This window comes from Aulonocara sp. 'chitande type north' Nkhata Bay, linkage group LG12 (assembly GCF_057382095.1).
Source record: "Aulonocara sp. 'chitande type north' Nkhata Bay isolate Kocher_YH1m ecotype deep benthic linkage group LG12, A_spYH_male_GT1.1, whole genome shotgun sequence".
Taxonomy (NCBI): Eukaryota; Metazoa; Chordata; class Actinopteri; order Cichliformes; family Cichlidae; genus Aulonocara; species Aulonocara sp. 'chitande type north' Nkhata Bay.
In genome coordinates, this window is record NC_141355.1 from 33,792,081 (window position 1) to 33,808,131 (window position 16,051).

General features: G+C 38.9%; 2 protein-coding genes across 2 annotated transcripts; one reads left to right on the plus strand and one right to left on the minus strand.

The window, feature by feature from the left end:
* Positions 1 to 188: 188 nt before the first annotated feature.
* On the plus strand, positions 189 to 12,232 carry hspb8 (heat shock protein family B (small) member 8). The gene is made up of 3 exons (XM_086315250.1): positions 189 to 831; positions 4,536 to 4,599; positions 11,247 to 12,232. Exons 1-3 carry the CDS (start codon positions 387 to 389, stop codon positions 11,419 to 11,421), a joined length of 684 nt encoding a protein of 227 aa, XP_086171376.1. The 5' UTR covers positions 189 to 386; the 3' UTR covers positions 11,422 to 12,232.
* A 797-nt stretch (positions 12,233 to 13,029) lies between these two features.
* Positions 13,030 to 15,294, minus strand: LOC147317870 (heat shock protein beta-1). Its single transcript, XM_086312976.1, has 4 exons — positions 14,803 to 15,294; positions 14,354 to 14,417; positions 14,007 to 14,127; positions 13,030 to 13,566 (listed from the first exon to the last, which is right to left on the minus strand). Exons 1-4 carry the CDS (start codon positions 15,155 to 15,157, stop codon positions 13,153 to 13,155), a joined length of 954 nt encoding a protein of 317 aa, XP_086169102.1. The 5' UTR covers positions 15,158 to 15,294; the 3' UTR covers positions 13,030 to 13,152.
* Between the last annotated feature and the right edge of the window lie 757 nt (positions 15,295 to 16,051).

The window sequence follows — 16,051 nt, forward strand, 5'->3', positions numbered from 1 at the left end:
AAATATTGCGAATAGAAAATCATTGTGTTTTGTTACAGTGTTTTTGTCTTGTGATTTTAAGATTTGGTATTACTACTTTAATGGATATTTTTTACAGCGCGCTTTCTCCAGATCCTCCCAGCACTTTCCGGACACTTGTTCAGTGCAGACTCATCTGCTACGAGGTATAAAATCAAGCGCCAGAAGAAATGAGATCAGTTCAAGAAACTCAGAGACCACTTCGAAGTTTGTTTTTGGATCAACAAATGTCTTATTGAGTAATGGTGATGTGCCTAACCCAAACAATATAAAGTTTTCCTCATAGAGAGAGAGTCACTTTTTATTTTTATTTTTTTCATTTTGCACCAATACCAGAACTTCATTACTGGATTTGAACTCAAGTGGATATGGCAGAGGGAGACTTTTACACGACGGGAAACCGACAGAGGTTTCCCAGAGATCCATTTGGAGAATCGCCATTCATTGATCAGTCTCCATTCAGAGACCAGTCTCCTTTCAGGGATCAGTTAGCGTCTCGGTTTATGGAAGATGAATTTGGGATGCCACCTTTCCCCGATGATCTGTCGATGGACTGGCCGGGGTGGGCTCGTCCGGGCCGGCTAAGCACGCGTCTCAGCTCCTCGCCCTTTAGCAGCAGTTTACGCACAGGTTTTCCCCCGCGTCAGACCACGGGAGGCCCCCAGCTGTATACCAGCAGATACGGCGAGCCCTCCTCCCGGAGTTCACCCACCACTACTTGTGGGGAACCCTGGAAAGTCTGCGTGAACGTCCACAGCTTCAAACCAGAAGAGTTGCACGTAAAAACGAGAGACGGATTTGTAGAAGTGTCAGGTGAGTTGAAGTATGATTGGAGAAATGAAAATTAGACGCTTTTCCTGGAAGAAGAAGTTCAATGAGGATAACAGCTTTAAATGAATCATTTAAAAAAAAAAAAAAAAAAAAACCTTCTGGGGAAATTTGATGTCTCATCAATGACACGCTGATATCAAAATGCAGTATATCACTGTGGTAGTCAGTTCTATTTATATGACACATTTAATAACATGCTTCTAAATTCCTTTAGACCTGAATTAGCAGGTCAAAACGTTATGTTTAAAGCCTATTATTAAATATAAATATCACAAATAGAGTGCCATGTACTTGTGAAAGCACATATCTTCATAAGTACACCTGCCACTAGCAGCCTGAAGTAATACTGTCTTCTTTAAGATAAATTATTTTATTTTTTTTCCATTATAACTTTCATTTCTTGTGTTGTATAGATGCTTACAGTTGAAGTACAGCAAATCATTCTTGCATGTTTAAAATGAAGTAAAAGTATGCCTGTTCATCTACTAATTTAACATTCCAGGGTTTCATGAGACTATGCAAAGTGTTTTTATTTGTAAAGACCAAGCATCATGTAAAGTCATAGCAATGCAACCAAATCAAAGAGAAAATCAGTATTCAGTTTAAAGAAAACTTAAAGACAGTATATCTGAAATTCCTTTTTGTAATCTGGTCATGAAATATCTGATCTTTCCCTTCAGCACCATGACTGACACAGTACAGTGAAAAAGCCTCAGTGGTATGATATGGCCTCAGAATTAATGAGTCTCGATATGGAAGAGTGGGACAGATTTGGGTGACTGGGACTTCAAGGCAGGCAGATCCTCAAGCTCAGACACCTGTTTTGGATTCTTGGAGAATCACTCCCACAGCCACCCATGAGCTCAATTTAGATTTAAGGCAAGGCCATGACAACAGTCTCTGTTTACAATAAGAAGAGTTGCTCACTGTCACTAAACACCAGAGAGAGAATGTTCTGGAAATAGGGCCTCACTTTTACCCACAGTTCTCGGGTAGGTTGTGTCTCTGATGTTGTCACGTTCCTCCTCAGTCACTGATTACTGGAGTGAGTTCTACAAATTGCTTCCTTAACTCAGTGTTTCAAGAGACAGCTGAATTCCAGGGATACCCAGGACTGAGGAGGCCACAGAGGACAGCGGCCCCACAGCTCCGAGGCTTTTTTTTAAACACATTGTTGGTATGCCAGTTGGGTCATTCACTCAGCGCCATGTTGGGGCTGTCTGTCATGGTGACTCATCGTGATCAAGAAGTGTGACTGTGAATGTAATACAAGCAAGTTAGAGGTGTTCAGTACATGAATGAACTAGTCTTTTTAACATGTAAGCATGTTCAAAGTTTACTGAAAGAGGAGGCAAAGATTAAAAGAAAGCCAAGCTGAACACAAATATTGTCTGGAAAAGTACAGTGTAGCTGCATTTTAACGCAGATCTTTGGGGTTTTTTTTATATTTGAGTTAAATTAGAATATCTGGTCTTAGAGACCCACACTGGTGGTCTGTAAAGTAACTCCAAGCAACTTTGCAGTCCATCAGATTCACTGAAACCTGAAATGCAACGCATAAGGGAGAGATCGCGTGTCCCCAGCAAGAAAATGTCAGCACATGTGTTTTGTTCAAATGCCTAAAATTAGTTTCTATTTATATCTCCTTGTTGTTGGTTGCTCAAGAGAAGTTCAAGAGAAAAGAGATGAACATTGGCTTGTGAAGTCCCACAATTTAATCCAGATTTTTAGCATTTTACGATTATTATTGGTGGCCGTATAAGTAAGTGACCGTACTTATATGATAGATTGGACGACTAAGTTGGTAATAGATTCTTAATATTAATAATTATTAATTAATCCATAATATGTAGAACTTATTAAAAGGCTTTGCCCAATTTGAGATAAGAATTTTTTTTATTTTATCTGCTAATTTGCCTGTTTTTGTTAGCAGGATGCTTTGCTGTATTAGTGCAAGTAGTGACACACAAAAAATGTCACACACTAAAATGGGAAAACAGACTTTTTAGAGCATCTGTAGCCACATAGTAAGGCTTGTCATTTTTCAGATACTTATGTAAAAAATGCTACAAAAGGCTTGAATTGGCTTGGCTGGAGCCTTGTAGGCAGCGTCTAACTACAGTTCCCTTTGTTAGGATCCACCTATCAGTCAAAGTGGCCGTGCTTCTTATATTGCAAACTAAAAGACTCATTACAATTTAAATGAGTGAGTTACTGTATAATAAAATTAATGTTGCAAAGAGCTATGAAATCATAGCTCTAACTTTTACAGATTATACAGCAGTAAATTAAATCACCCATGCAAAGGACATTTGCTTATATTTCATGATTTGGAAGGCACGGAAAAAGTCTTTTTGATCAAATCTGCTCTAATGGAATATTAATATATGAGTATATACTCAATAATACTTAATAGTAAGTAAACAAGAAATACACTAAACATACTGAAGAACCGAGACTAAAATGAATAATGTGAGAAACATTGTTAAATAGAGCTCTAAATTAGTACTGTGACCTGTGGTCTGATCTGCATTTGATTAGATTGGCCAACCTTAAACTACATACAATATGCATTGACCTTGACACAATAAAATTACCTCAGCACAGTCGATTCCTGCAACCAGCTCATAGAAAAGTCTAAATTACTGCGTTTTGTGTGTCTGTCAAGTTTACCTAATTTCTCCTAGTGTTACTAAATTATGGCACTGAGTAATGGCTCGAAAAGTATAACGTCATTATCTTATCCTATCAGATGTTTCATAAAATTTCTTCATAAGTAGCACAAAAAGCTGTATCCTCTATCTGCAAATAAGAAAACTACACCCAAGCTCTTGATATTTGTATTGACAGATAATTGTATCTGTTACATAAAAACACCACTCTCCTCCAAGAACATGATGTATTACACATCTGGAATCTATAATCTCTGTCGTAAGAAACACATAAATGAGGGCCTTGTTGGACTACTCCCCTGACTAAATCTTTAATCAGGGGACCGATTGTACTTCTTAAGTCAGGATGACGTTTTCATAATTATCCCATGACATCACTGCTGATCGTAGCTCACTTCTCTCCAGAGCATCACATGTTCTAGCCTCGATCTCTGGAGTCCAGCACTTTGAGCAGCTAGAAACGTCACTGCGGGGGTATAGGATAGGACATAGTCGAGCCTGTCGGGTATACAAAGGGGTCGAGGGGTGGGGCAGGCCATGCTGCTGGCAGCGGCATTGACATTTAGCAGTCCAGGAGCAGCTGCTTGCTAAGGCTGACAAACAGACTGGCCATAAACAGTGAAGGAGAAGATGGAAGAGGTGCTTTTTAGGGTTATATGTTCTCTCTAACATTAGTCTCTCTGCTGGGGAATCATTTTAGGAAACAGCTAAAGAGGAAGAAAGAGAAATCATGTCAACAAGTTCATTGCAATCACAAAGCAAACATTCTGGAAGGAATGAGCAATGGAAAACTGCACGATGTGTGCCAAGCTTTGAGCTCAGTTATATCAACACCTTTTTTTATTTACACCATACTAAAGATCTAAGAAGTCAAAGGTGATGGGTGGACTCTTTATGAGCTGTGTCCATTTGAACTGGTGACAGAGACATTTATAATGCATGACCTTGCCTAATCATTGCGCAACGTCAGACTACATCATTTCTGAAGTTGTGTTCACTCCTTTTCCCAAACAGGAAAGCACGAAGAGAAACAGGAAGAAGGTGGAATAGTGACAAAGAATTTCACAAAGAAGATACAGTAAGTATAATTCTTGATCTGCACCATTATCATTTTGTTTTCCTGTGCTGGTGCTCATAATGGATGGAAAAAGGCTCCAGTTTTCATTATATATGGCCACATACTAGTGCATGTCATAAAATGTAAATATTGTTATGATACAGAGAACTCTCCTGACCTGAACCCCAGATTTTTATCTTAGAAATAATTCTAATAATTTGAGATATGGATTTCTGCTTTTCAGGAGCTATAAACTGGAAGCATTTTGAAATATTTCACAACAAATAATGACTATAGAATATGTGAAAGTGAAATGCATTGCATTTTAGACATTATACTTACTAATACAGCCCAGTGCAATGTTAACAGCAAAGCTGTTTGTTGTTAGCTGTTATGATTATGGGACAATTTTCTTTAATGACTTTGGACAAATAGAATTATTAGCATAGTGATGTTTTTGCACTGGCAAAAACTTACTCGTACCTTTCTGCAATTTACTGTGTAAATTAAGCTCTCTGTTTTATAATGTAAGAAATAGCTGTTGTTGTGGATTGGCATTGTGTAAATAAGCTTGAAATGAAACTTACACAACAAATCAATTGCAAAGATAGGGTGGTCAGTAACCAGTGGACAAAATAATAGAACAAAACTCTCGTACACAAAATATTTTTTTCTGGCTTTTACTTATTTACATATTACAGTCACTCCTTGAATGAACCACTGACAGCTCAAACACAAGAAGGAAGCACAAAAATCTTATAGTTTTAAACGAAATGTTACGCTCACTTCCAATTCCACACGAGGGAGAACCAAGCCCAGGATATAATGCAAAGTCAAAATCAAATCTTCAATCCAAAAACAGGCATCATGCAAAATGGAGCAGGCAGCAAGACAAACAGTATTGTAGATCAGTCAAAAGTCAAAGTCCAAAAACAGAAGGCTGGGCACAAAGAAACAAGAAAAATCTCAGGAAGACTAAGACACTAAAAATTAAGACCTATTGTCTGGAACAATGTGACAACTTCATCTGCATTTATGCACACTGATGAGACTATTTACTGGCTGAACACATGCGTGGCACAAAAAGGGTGTGAAACAGAAGAAAGCATGGGAGTGGAACTACCTGGCAACCAGAAATTTCAAAATATAAAGGAAATAACAAATACAGCACAGGTGACACTAACACAAGGAGGGATACTACGTAGAGAAAACAAAAGTGACAGCAAGAGACAAGTATCAATGATTCCAAAATAAAACAGGAAATAATTAAACAGAAACTCCACATTTTATATTTACCATTTAGTGGGTGTAAGTGTCGCTCCCCCAGTTTACTGTTTAAAACAAGTTCATTTCCCTTTAAAGTAACCTGCCTTTAAGCCATTTTTCTTCTGATTGGCTGCGCCTCATTTACCGCAGGATTGAACAGGAGGTGAGTGGGGCTTCTGTGCTCACAGTCAGAGCTGCATTCCTCAGATAAATATTTATTACAGATATCTTTTGTGTTGCATAAAATAGAGCCAGGACTTTACAGCAGGAGCTGGAGCTTTTTCTTCTTAGGGATTACCTGTGATTTCATCTTTGGATATATTTAATAAGAACAGATTGTAACAGTGTGAAGAACATAAAAATAAAGAAAAGCAGAACTGGTGCTCTTTAAAGCCACAAGCTACTTATCCATCAGATTTCTGACCCTGAAGCTCCCTAATGCTGATTTCTGAAAAAAGATAAAGCCTCCTTTCCTTCAGAAATCTGTGGAAAGCGCCTCAGTATTACTTGACTGTGCCAGGTTTAACTGGGATTGAAACATTGTTCTATAAACACCACAAAACTACAGCCAGAAAGATAACGCATAGTTGGCTCATAGAGAAAAAAAAAGATAGAAGGTAATTTAGTATTAAATATTAGCTTGTACTAAAGTTTTATCCCGACTTTCTGTCTTCTTTGGTACTTTTGTCCCTCTTCTGCACTTTTATTTCTACCTTTTCTCTAATTACAGATTTGAAAATGAACCACTGTATGTATGTAAAGTTATGGGCGACATGTCTTAAGTGTACCCCGCCTCTGCCTATAACAGCTAAATTGGACAAATGGTTGAGAACATGACAGTTAGCTTGCTTGCTTGCATGGTTTTCATATTAAATAGTCCATTACAGCACAGATCTTCATGTAGTTTGAGAATCATGGAGAAAAATGCCTTTAATCAATGAGAACTAATTGGAGGGAGATAAGCCGAAGAAATGCTCGACCAATGTTATACGAAGCTCATAAGTGGAGGAGTATGTAGATACATGCAGAAGTATTCGCTTGTTGAACAACATGAAAACGTCCTGCATGTATAATTGAATGTTTTACCTGTCAAGGTGAATTCTGCATTCCTCGTTTTAAATGTTATGTTGAACTCTCCAGTCAAAACACCAAACATGACTAGAATCCTAAAGTAGGTTTTACATAGACAAAGCAGCATCAGTGCAAAGCAGGAGTCTCTTACAGAGACTATTCATATGGTAACTAATCCAACCCAAATGAGCAACACAATAGTTTCCACATGCTGCCTGCCTCTAAGCCTTTGCCCATTTAATTGGGCAGTGGAAAGACTTCAAACGGAAGCGATAATCGTCAGTGCGAATCACCATCTCACTGGCACGTCAGTCCAGTTCTACTAATTTCATACTGGCTAATTAATAAGCAGGTGCTCAAGCCCCTCACTGTTCATATCACAATATTTTTAATTGGAATGCCTTCAGATCACACCTGGGCTCCTCAGCTGAATATACGGGACAGGCTGACTATACAGAGAACAGGAGTGACTGGTGGTGTCAATGGGTCAAATATAAATAACTGTCCTCGATACACAAATACACGGGCTATATGAGAATGAAAAGGAGGAAGAGAGAGAGTTAGCATGGTAGACACATTCTTCTGTCTCGAGATTTGATTGGTTGTTGATGTCACTTGAAGTGCTACAACCTTCTTATTTTGGCTCTTCTCGTACATATGCTGTGTTTAGTGGCACTAAAGTTTTGTGTGGATTATTATGATTTGCAGCAGCCTGTATGCTGCATTTTACAGCGGGTAAGCCAATTGTAACTATTCTTTATATTTAACATCCTTGTCTGCAAAGTAGGTAGTAAATAAACCTTTCTTTCTGTATAATGTAAGATAAAGGTACAAAATGCAGATATTTATCTGCCTGCTGCTTCTGTTTGCACTCCAATATGAAAAATTCAGAGCAAAAAACGTTTGTTTGTTTTTTTTAAATCTTGCTTTGTTACGAGAAAAAGGTATCTCATACCTAAAGTCTTTTGTAATAATAATAATAATAATAATAACTTCAAAGAAGTTGCACCAAGAAGCAGTTTAGCTCCTCCCAAAATAATAATAATACAGCTGACAGAAAGATTTTGGGGCTACCTTAAAACTTTGCCATGAATTTATGCAGTTTGGACTACATGGACGGGATACATGGAAGGCTAGACATTCCAGATGTCAATGGGCTCACTTTCTGTTTGGCAGAAACTTGGCATTGATTTCTATTGTCCCAAATTTCTATACCCCCCAAAAATCTAACTCCATCTGAGACTTATTCTGAAGACCACATGTGCCCGTTTTGACAAAGCTTGAGAAAAGAATTTGACCTGTAAAAAAGAATTTTCCATTAAATTAAAATGGCAGAAAGTCAAGTATGGTAGAAATTTACATCATAGTGTGCTTTGAACTCTTTTGCTTAAAAAAAATTCCATCTTCTTTTGAAATTGTAAAAATGCACTTTTAACTTTGATGGCGTTGGAGTGTTTGAGATGCAGACAAAAAACAGAGGATTGGTCTCAATCACATTACACAAGTTTTGATTCAAGGGGCTAGAGTCCAATGGCAAGAGAAAAAGAAGGGTATGCGTATTGTTTCAACCCTCAGGATGTAGCGACATGTACACAAATGAATTAAGCCAGGTTTTACAATTATTAAGACAAGGATTTAGTAGGAACAGATACTTCAGTGTGGGGAGACAAAACCCCCACAGAGTCTGCTGGCTGAGGGAAATTGAGATAGTCGGAGGGTTTGCTTTTTTTAATGCTTATCAGGTGACACTGAGGAACAGTTGCTTGTTGCTTGGGCTTGTGAAACAAAAACAAGAAGGAAGGAGCACAGAACGGCATTCAGATGTAACAGTAAGAAAAGATACAAAGATTACAGGAGTTTTGCTTCTTGGTCCTCAATTGTGACACAAAACACTGGAAACAAAACAAAAAACTAGTAAATGTTACATGAGACAACTGCGGTGAATAAATGCAAGAAGTTAATACAGTATAGGGCATAGCACATGTTCTCGATAAATAAGTGACTAGACAGCTTAGCTTAAGCTTACTGAGAACTCAAGGGTGACTTCTTCTGCTCTCCAAACTGAGAAATTTGTAAGTTATTAACTAAAAATGTTGTTAAATCAGCCCTGGGGACAAAGATAACTTTGAGGTCATGTAGCTCAGCTGCAAAACAACAACCTTGCTCTGTTTGTCTGTGAAAGTGTGAATGTTTTGTTATTCAGTAATCTCTTTTTTTCTGTTTGCTTCTATTCTCAAAAGACAAATACCGATAATACTGCTAGGCTGACTTAGCTGAAATGTGTAGTGTGTGGGATGGAGGAAAGGGTTATATGTGCTACACACACACACCTCATGAACACCCACGCTCACTGTGCCAGGTCTCACTCGTCTCTCTGTGTCTCCGAATCTCTGCAGGGGGGAAGCATATTGCCTAGTTTTTTTGGCAGCTTTACAGAATCAATGCTTGAGATAAACTGTACTCTTGCCAAAGTTAAATAAACTCCCCGAGCTGGAAAGATAAGGTTTCTGCTGGAGTCCCACGTAATGGACCAACTGAGTTATTTGACTTTGTCAGAAGGGGCAAAGATACATTTAAAATTATTAAAATTATTCAAGGTTGCACACTTAATACTGGCTTACACAAACCTTTCTGAAATCCTTTTTGAATTATTACCTGAATTAGAGGGAGTTGACAGGCCCAAGATCCACTTTTTTTAAGAATATGCTGAATGAAAATGTTTGACATGAGTGTTGATATCATCCAGTACACACACAGCATGCAACATAAGTTCTGTTTGTCTTTAAAACTCTGAGTCTCTGTTTGCTGTCCCAGCTGACTCCACGTTCCCTTTCCCCTTGCACTTTTATCTCTTTATACCAATTGTTTGTCTTCTAAATCTAAATTGAATTTAGTATAATTCCACCACAGGATACTGTATTATGATATTCATGTTATTGTCTGCTTATATTCATCTGTTCCGTTTTTCTATTGGCAACCCTGGATTTTTGTGTTTTTGTGCCTGGTCTCATTTTTGGTTTTCTGGTGTTGCTACTTATGGGTTAGTGAGCTCAAGCTTCAGAGTTGTTATTAAAAGGTAACTTTAAAGCTCAGTGACACACTGAGCTGCGTATATTAATAGATGTGACTTGACCTCTCAGCCTGTGTGCGTCTGTGAGGTTCCTGAGTGTATTCTGACTTGTATTTCACAGTGGAGTGGTAAGTCAGTAGAGGGTCCTCTCTAATTAAATGGAGGGGAGGGCCACAAGTCTCATCCTCTGAACATACCAGTCTTGTGTTTATATTAACTCCCTGAAACACTTGGCTGCCCGCACAGAAACCCTCCAATAACCATATTTGGCCACACTGACAAAGAACAGAGATCTCCCCCAACCCCCAGTTTTCAGAGTACCTTCAGTCAAAAATGAGCTGCCTATTTTCTTTTTTCTTTACAATAGGATTTAAATAACTTACTTACCAAGTGTGAATGTTGTTTTAAGCTGATGAGAATACTATCATTCTATATGAATATGAAGTTTTAAACAATGACATCCTTGCACATAGTAACTCGGGCTTATTTTCCCCTCAACACTTTCTATCCTCCTGCAGGTTTTGGAAACCAATTATCCCACTATACTTTGGAAAATCTAACATTTTCTGTATGAGAGGTGTCAAAAAATAAAGCAAACAGCCAGGAGAAAAAAAATGCTTGACACAAAATCAGCTGTTACCTGGATGTGAGTTGCAGATTAGGAAAGTATACACAGTCAGAAATTTACAGGTGTTAAAATTCTGCAGACAGACTCGAGTAAGGCAGTCTCATTAACTGATATCGAAGCTTCGTTTCCTGGGAACGCTACACCTGGATCGAGTGTGTGTGTGTTTGTTTTCCTCTCTGTGACAGAGATGGGGGATTTTTGAAGAATATCTTATTTTTGAAGGGAGATTTCTCCTGTTTCTTTTTGTGAGTTAGAATAAAAGCTATCCAAGGTGCACAGGGTGACTCATTTCAAGTCCTTTTTTGTCTCACCTAGATATAAAGTGCCAAAATAATTCGACTGAGGGTTGTTTAGGAGTTTTGATTAGTTATCAATAAAAACCTCCAGCATTCAACACTACTCGTTCTTACACAAGGAAATCTCACATTAGAGTTTTGCATGACCTCCAGGTAGGAAGTGAACTCTTTCTCTAGGCTGTTTCTCATCATTGCTCTTCTCAGTTTTCTCCGACGCACACTTAAAAACACACTGAACACACAACAGCGTAAAAATGATCCTGACCAAGTAAACTTCTTCTAATCAATTACATTAAAACAATCAAACTATACTTTTTCTTCTCTTCTGTCTCATCAGGATCCCCACAGACGTGGACCCCCTGACAGTCTTCGCCTCTTTGTCTCCTGAGGGCGTCCTCATCATCGAAGCTCGGCAGACACCTCCATATTACCTTTTCAGCGACGAGGGATCCCAAGGTGGTGAAAAGCAGGAGGTGGAAGCCTCCAAGCCCCAGATGGCTCCTATGGTCTAAACACATCATTCTGGACAATCAGTTACCAGTTTGATGTGAAATGTGTTGCCTCTAGCCTCATGTTGTTTGACACCTGGAGGTATTTGATGTCCAGATTAAAGTTAAACCAGGCATTTGTTTTTTCTGTTGGAAAATCTATTTTTACAAGCTCAGACAATGATGAAAAGTGTCATTTTCCCATTAACAAATAGATGCTTATGAATTTTCCAGAATAGTCCAATAGTCCCTTTTTTTAAGTAATTAACAGGTGTAATTATGAAATAATTTGGCTGTTTCTTTTCAGGTAAACAATTTGCCCATGGCAGAGTTTTTAATAAAAATTGTAGAAGGCCAAATGTGACTGCTTTTTGATTTCCTTTCAGTCGGGCTTAATTCAATTTTTAAAACTTTAGAATCAAAGAAAATCATATAAAAGTGAAGTTTTAAGTGTAGCAGCCTTTCCAGCATATATTTTTGTTCTTTCGTTCGCCTTTCCTTCCTTCAGTTTCTATAGGTTTTTTTATTTAACATGATGTCATTGAAATTGACAAGAAATAAAGGTAATATTATATTTCTGTGTATCCAGAAGGTTAATTTTCTGCATTAATGCACACAATATATAATATTATTTCACAGTGTATTGTAAATATAATAGTGCCAATTCATTATAAATCTTAATCTGAAATGTTCTGCATTTTGCAATATGGTTTGAAATTTTCTTTTCTATTTGAGCATTAAGGATGATGGCTGCATGATTGTTGGAGAGGACAGACTGCCTTCTTTTCTGTTGATGTCTTTGTATTGACTGATGCAATAAACATGTCCAGCCAATCGCCCAGTGTGTCTTAACATCTGTGTCTTACATTGAGAACTGTGCCACTCGAGGGACCCGTTCCAGGGCTCCAGAGAGCCTGTGGTGTTATTGTTGAATAAAAGAAGGAATTGGGCAGCAGATTAGCGGAGGGCTTAGTGCTGGGTGAGACTGGCATCGCTGTGTGCTGCAGAATGGGCTGAACTCATTGAGGCAGCCCTGCCAGAGCCTTTGAATGCGAGTGTAAAAAAAAAAAAAAGACTGGGGCCGTTCCATTGCCCGTTGTGTGATGCAAAATAATGTAATCTTCCCTGTGCATTGGAATCAAGAGGGATGATCGGTTTGAATTGAAAAAGTTTCCAATCTGGAGTCACGCGGTGGAAACAACAAAAGGCTTGGACTGTTTCGGCTTTCCAAAGTCACCGCTGTGTGCGATGTGTAAGCTCACATGAAGTGTTGCATTTATTGGTATTATAATCATGGACTTCAATTATGCTGTTGCCATGGCAGCAGCAATACTGGAGTCACACCAGTTTTTCTTTTTTTTCCCTTAAGCAAGTAATTCACGTTGAATTGACTAATGCACAGCTGTGCAAACATATAGCACCTGATTAGTGTCAAAACCACTTTGCTGAAACAGCTTGATAACATAGTTTCAGAGGTAATTGTGAATATGATTCTTACAAATGTGATTCCTTGTTGCTGATAAACAGTTTCAAAATCACACATAACGACGCATTTTATAATTGTGAGAACATAAAACCATTAAGACATTAATAACATGACACACAGCATATTATTTATTGTTTTCACATGCTAGTGCTTTATTGGAGCTCCACCCATAGCGAGGCTGTTATATCTAATGACTACAATGCATCTGTGAGACTAAGCAAGGCAAGCAGTGCTGGCTGTTTCATTACTTTATCACCATTATATTGTTTTTATTCAGTGATCTCTTGCTGTATATTTGCTGCTTCCAATTGCTGGCTCTGGACCTGTTCCCCAGGCTGAGTTATGCTAGATGTGTCTGTGTCTGGGCCTTCTTGGCTTTCCACTGTTTCTGGCTTTGTAGAAGAATCTTGAAGGCCGTCTGTGCTTTCGTCACCTTCAGGCACTGAGGAGGGGGAATCTCCAGCTGGCTTTTCATGGGTCTCCTCTTCTGTTTTCATCCTCTCATCATGCTGCTGAAGCCCGACTGTGGCACCTTCAGGTTGGGCCTGATCTCTATGGACTTCTAATGAACAGCCTTCCCCGTGATCCTCTGAGGAAGCAAACTCTGGGTGGTCTGGTGCTCTCCCGCTCTCTTCTTCTTTCTCATCTTTTACCTCCGGTTCTCCATTATCCTCTACTATCACCTGCATTTATGCATAAATATGTTAAAAAAAACAAACTAAAACTAAAATAAATAACAGCAAAATCAAGACAGTTATTAAACTGGACATAATATGAAAAGATTGTTAGGAAACTGTCTATAAAAATCTGTATTTTAAAGGAACCGTTTCTTAGGAGCAAATCAAAAAGATCAATACCTCTCTGATGTCTGCGTGGTAAATATTGTACTGTTGTCATGTTTTGTGGCTCATCTACAAAAAAACAGTACATCAGATAATTCCTGAAATGTTGAATTTCTCCACATCTGTCTGCATCCTAATCTGAGTAAGCCACCCACTCGCTCTAGCATTGTGAATTACATGTGCCAGACAAATATGTCAGTGGTACTGATCTTTTCTTCCACCCCTTGGCAAGTTATCAAAATATAGAGTATTTCTTTAACCAACTTTAAAGTTATCAGCACCTTTATGGGAATGGGGATTGTAGCAGGGACAGAAGTTTCGGGAACTGGAGCTTCCACGTTCAGAAAACCATCCACAGAAAATGTGGATGAGATTTTGGTAGCATCCATCTCCACTGGGAGCCTGATAATGACACAAACAGGTTTACAGTGGCATGACATACAAAGCGTAAATACTGAAACAGATGTACCTAATATCTAAATGTTCAGTTCAGCAAACATTTGAGAGATTGAGTACTGTTGAAAAAATACCATCAGTGGTGCATGCTTGGCTGCTGACTAATGTTTTAAATGGCTTAAACTGCATATTTCATCATCTGCAGGTTATTGTCAGTGTTTACTTTGCATACCTGTACTTCCTTGTAAAACATCTGGCAATGAATCCATGCTCGTCTGGCCTCTCCTCGTGCTTCCCTGGGGACGGATTACCATTTATGGGGAAGAATGCGAGGACACACAGAGGAATCAAGCAACATAGAGAAACCACTCAACACGGAAATTAATTTCTGCCACAGAGCAGTGATTTTAATTTCCCCAAGCACATTATTTAAGCAGCTTTCTAATTTTGTTACATTCAGCTTTTTTCCATCAGTGTTTCATTTTAAGGATTTTTTTCCCTGTGAACTATAAGAAAAGTATTTTTAAATAACTCTTTGAGATAATATTTGATAGCTAGATAAGATCTTTAATACTTCATTAAGACCCGAGACTATCCTGTGTGTAAAAGTAATTAGCAATGTTAATAAAGTGAACTCTTCAAGCTGTTTAATTAACAGAGATGTAAGCCAATGTTCTATACCTCTGACTTCCAGGAATCCATCTCTGATGCTGAGAGAAATCTCTGAGGGGGTGAAGTGAGCCACATCCATGATGACCCTCCACTTACTAATCGTCTGGCTTGGATGATGCATCGACCCAGAGATGTAGGGCACAAACAGCGGAGCGGGTATGTACCCTGGCCAGGAGCAGGCTGCCAAACTCCTCTGCAACCAGTCCACATCCATCCAGCGAGCATCCCCTGACTCCAGGAAAGATGGCAGGCCAGCATCCTGACTGAAAAGCTGGCTCAAATGCCACCACTTTCTCAAGGGGTACCAAGGGGCACCCCTGCTGTACTCCCCACACGATGTGTCTGCTTTGACCTGTTCGCTCATATTTTGAGAAATGAAAGAAGATTTTAAAAAGGACACAGCAGATTTCTTCTGATGATAGTTAGCCAGTAAATTATGAACTCCTGAGGCTAAATCAGTGAAATTCCAGCAATTAAAATCTACTTAAAGGACAAGGGAAGGATAAAAGCAAAGTGTGATGAGACACAGAAAACTCAGAGGGGGTTTATATAGTGCTCCTGTCCATTTTAGCACTTATTAAGCACTCATGTGATCCCATGAGAAGGCTGCATCGGCATGGGGTGATGCGTGTGAAGACGAGGCTGCTACCTTTTGCTGGCCTGAACAAGGCTGCAGACTAATTAGTTATATTTATAACTTTTATAGGCAGGATGGCAAATAGGCAGAAGCAGGCTATGGCTGGCTTGTGTTTGAAATGTTACATGTGTCGCCTGAAGACTGTTCCTCTCACATCCCTGTGAACTCTATTTTGTCAGCAGTGACTGGACTCCTCAGTCTTGTCATGAGCCAGTCATAACTCCCCTGAATTTTTACCCTCGAAGGACATGCAGTGGTAACAGTTTGTCTCGGTGAGAAGACAGAAGAAGACAAAATTGCTCCTTTTTGCTGTTATTTTAAATGTTTCAGTGGCATATGTGTGTGTGTCCAGTTTACAAAGCTCCTTTTCATTCCATTTTTCTTTTCCCCACCACTTTCAGAATGATTATCATTGTTCCCGCTTTTATCAAGTGTGACAGACACATCACTGCTTCATTTTTAGAGCTGTGTGCCCTGAGATCTTGGCACAATGTCCACTGGACCACAAAGCAAATTGAACAGATGTTTCTGACACTTCGTGTGATGCCTCACCCACAGATTCTGTCTGCAGGATACGCTGTGAGCGGTTAAATTGGGATTCTTGCCTGCTGCTGCTGGAGT

Bases quoted from the DNA above. Each gene is read 5' to 3' on its own strand.
- LOC147317870 (XM_086312976.1), bottom strand. From the start codon at position 15,157: ATGAGCGAACAGGTCAAAGCAGACACATCGTGTGGGGAGTACAGCAGG. The intron at 14,418-14,802 runs GTATAGAACATT...ATCCGTCCCCAG, and splicing joins TGGATTCCTGGAAGTCAGAG to GGAAGCACGAGGAGAGGCCA. The intron at 13,567-14,006 runs GTGCTGATAACT...GCATAAATGCAG, and splicing joins CAATCCCCATTCCCATAAAG to GTGATAGTAGAGGATAATGG.
- hspb8 (XM_086315250.1), top strand. From the start codon at position 387: ATGGCAGAGGGAGACTTTTACACGACGGGAAACCGACAGAGGTTTCCC. The intron at 832-4,535 runs GTGAGTTGAAGT...TTTCCCAAACAG, and splicing joins CGGATTTGTAGAAGTGTCAG to GAAAGCACGAAGAGAAACAG. The intron at 4,600-11,246 runs GTAAGTATAATT...CTGTCTCATCAG, and splicing joins AATTTCACAAAGAAGATACA to GATCCCCACAGACGTGGACC.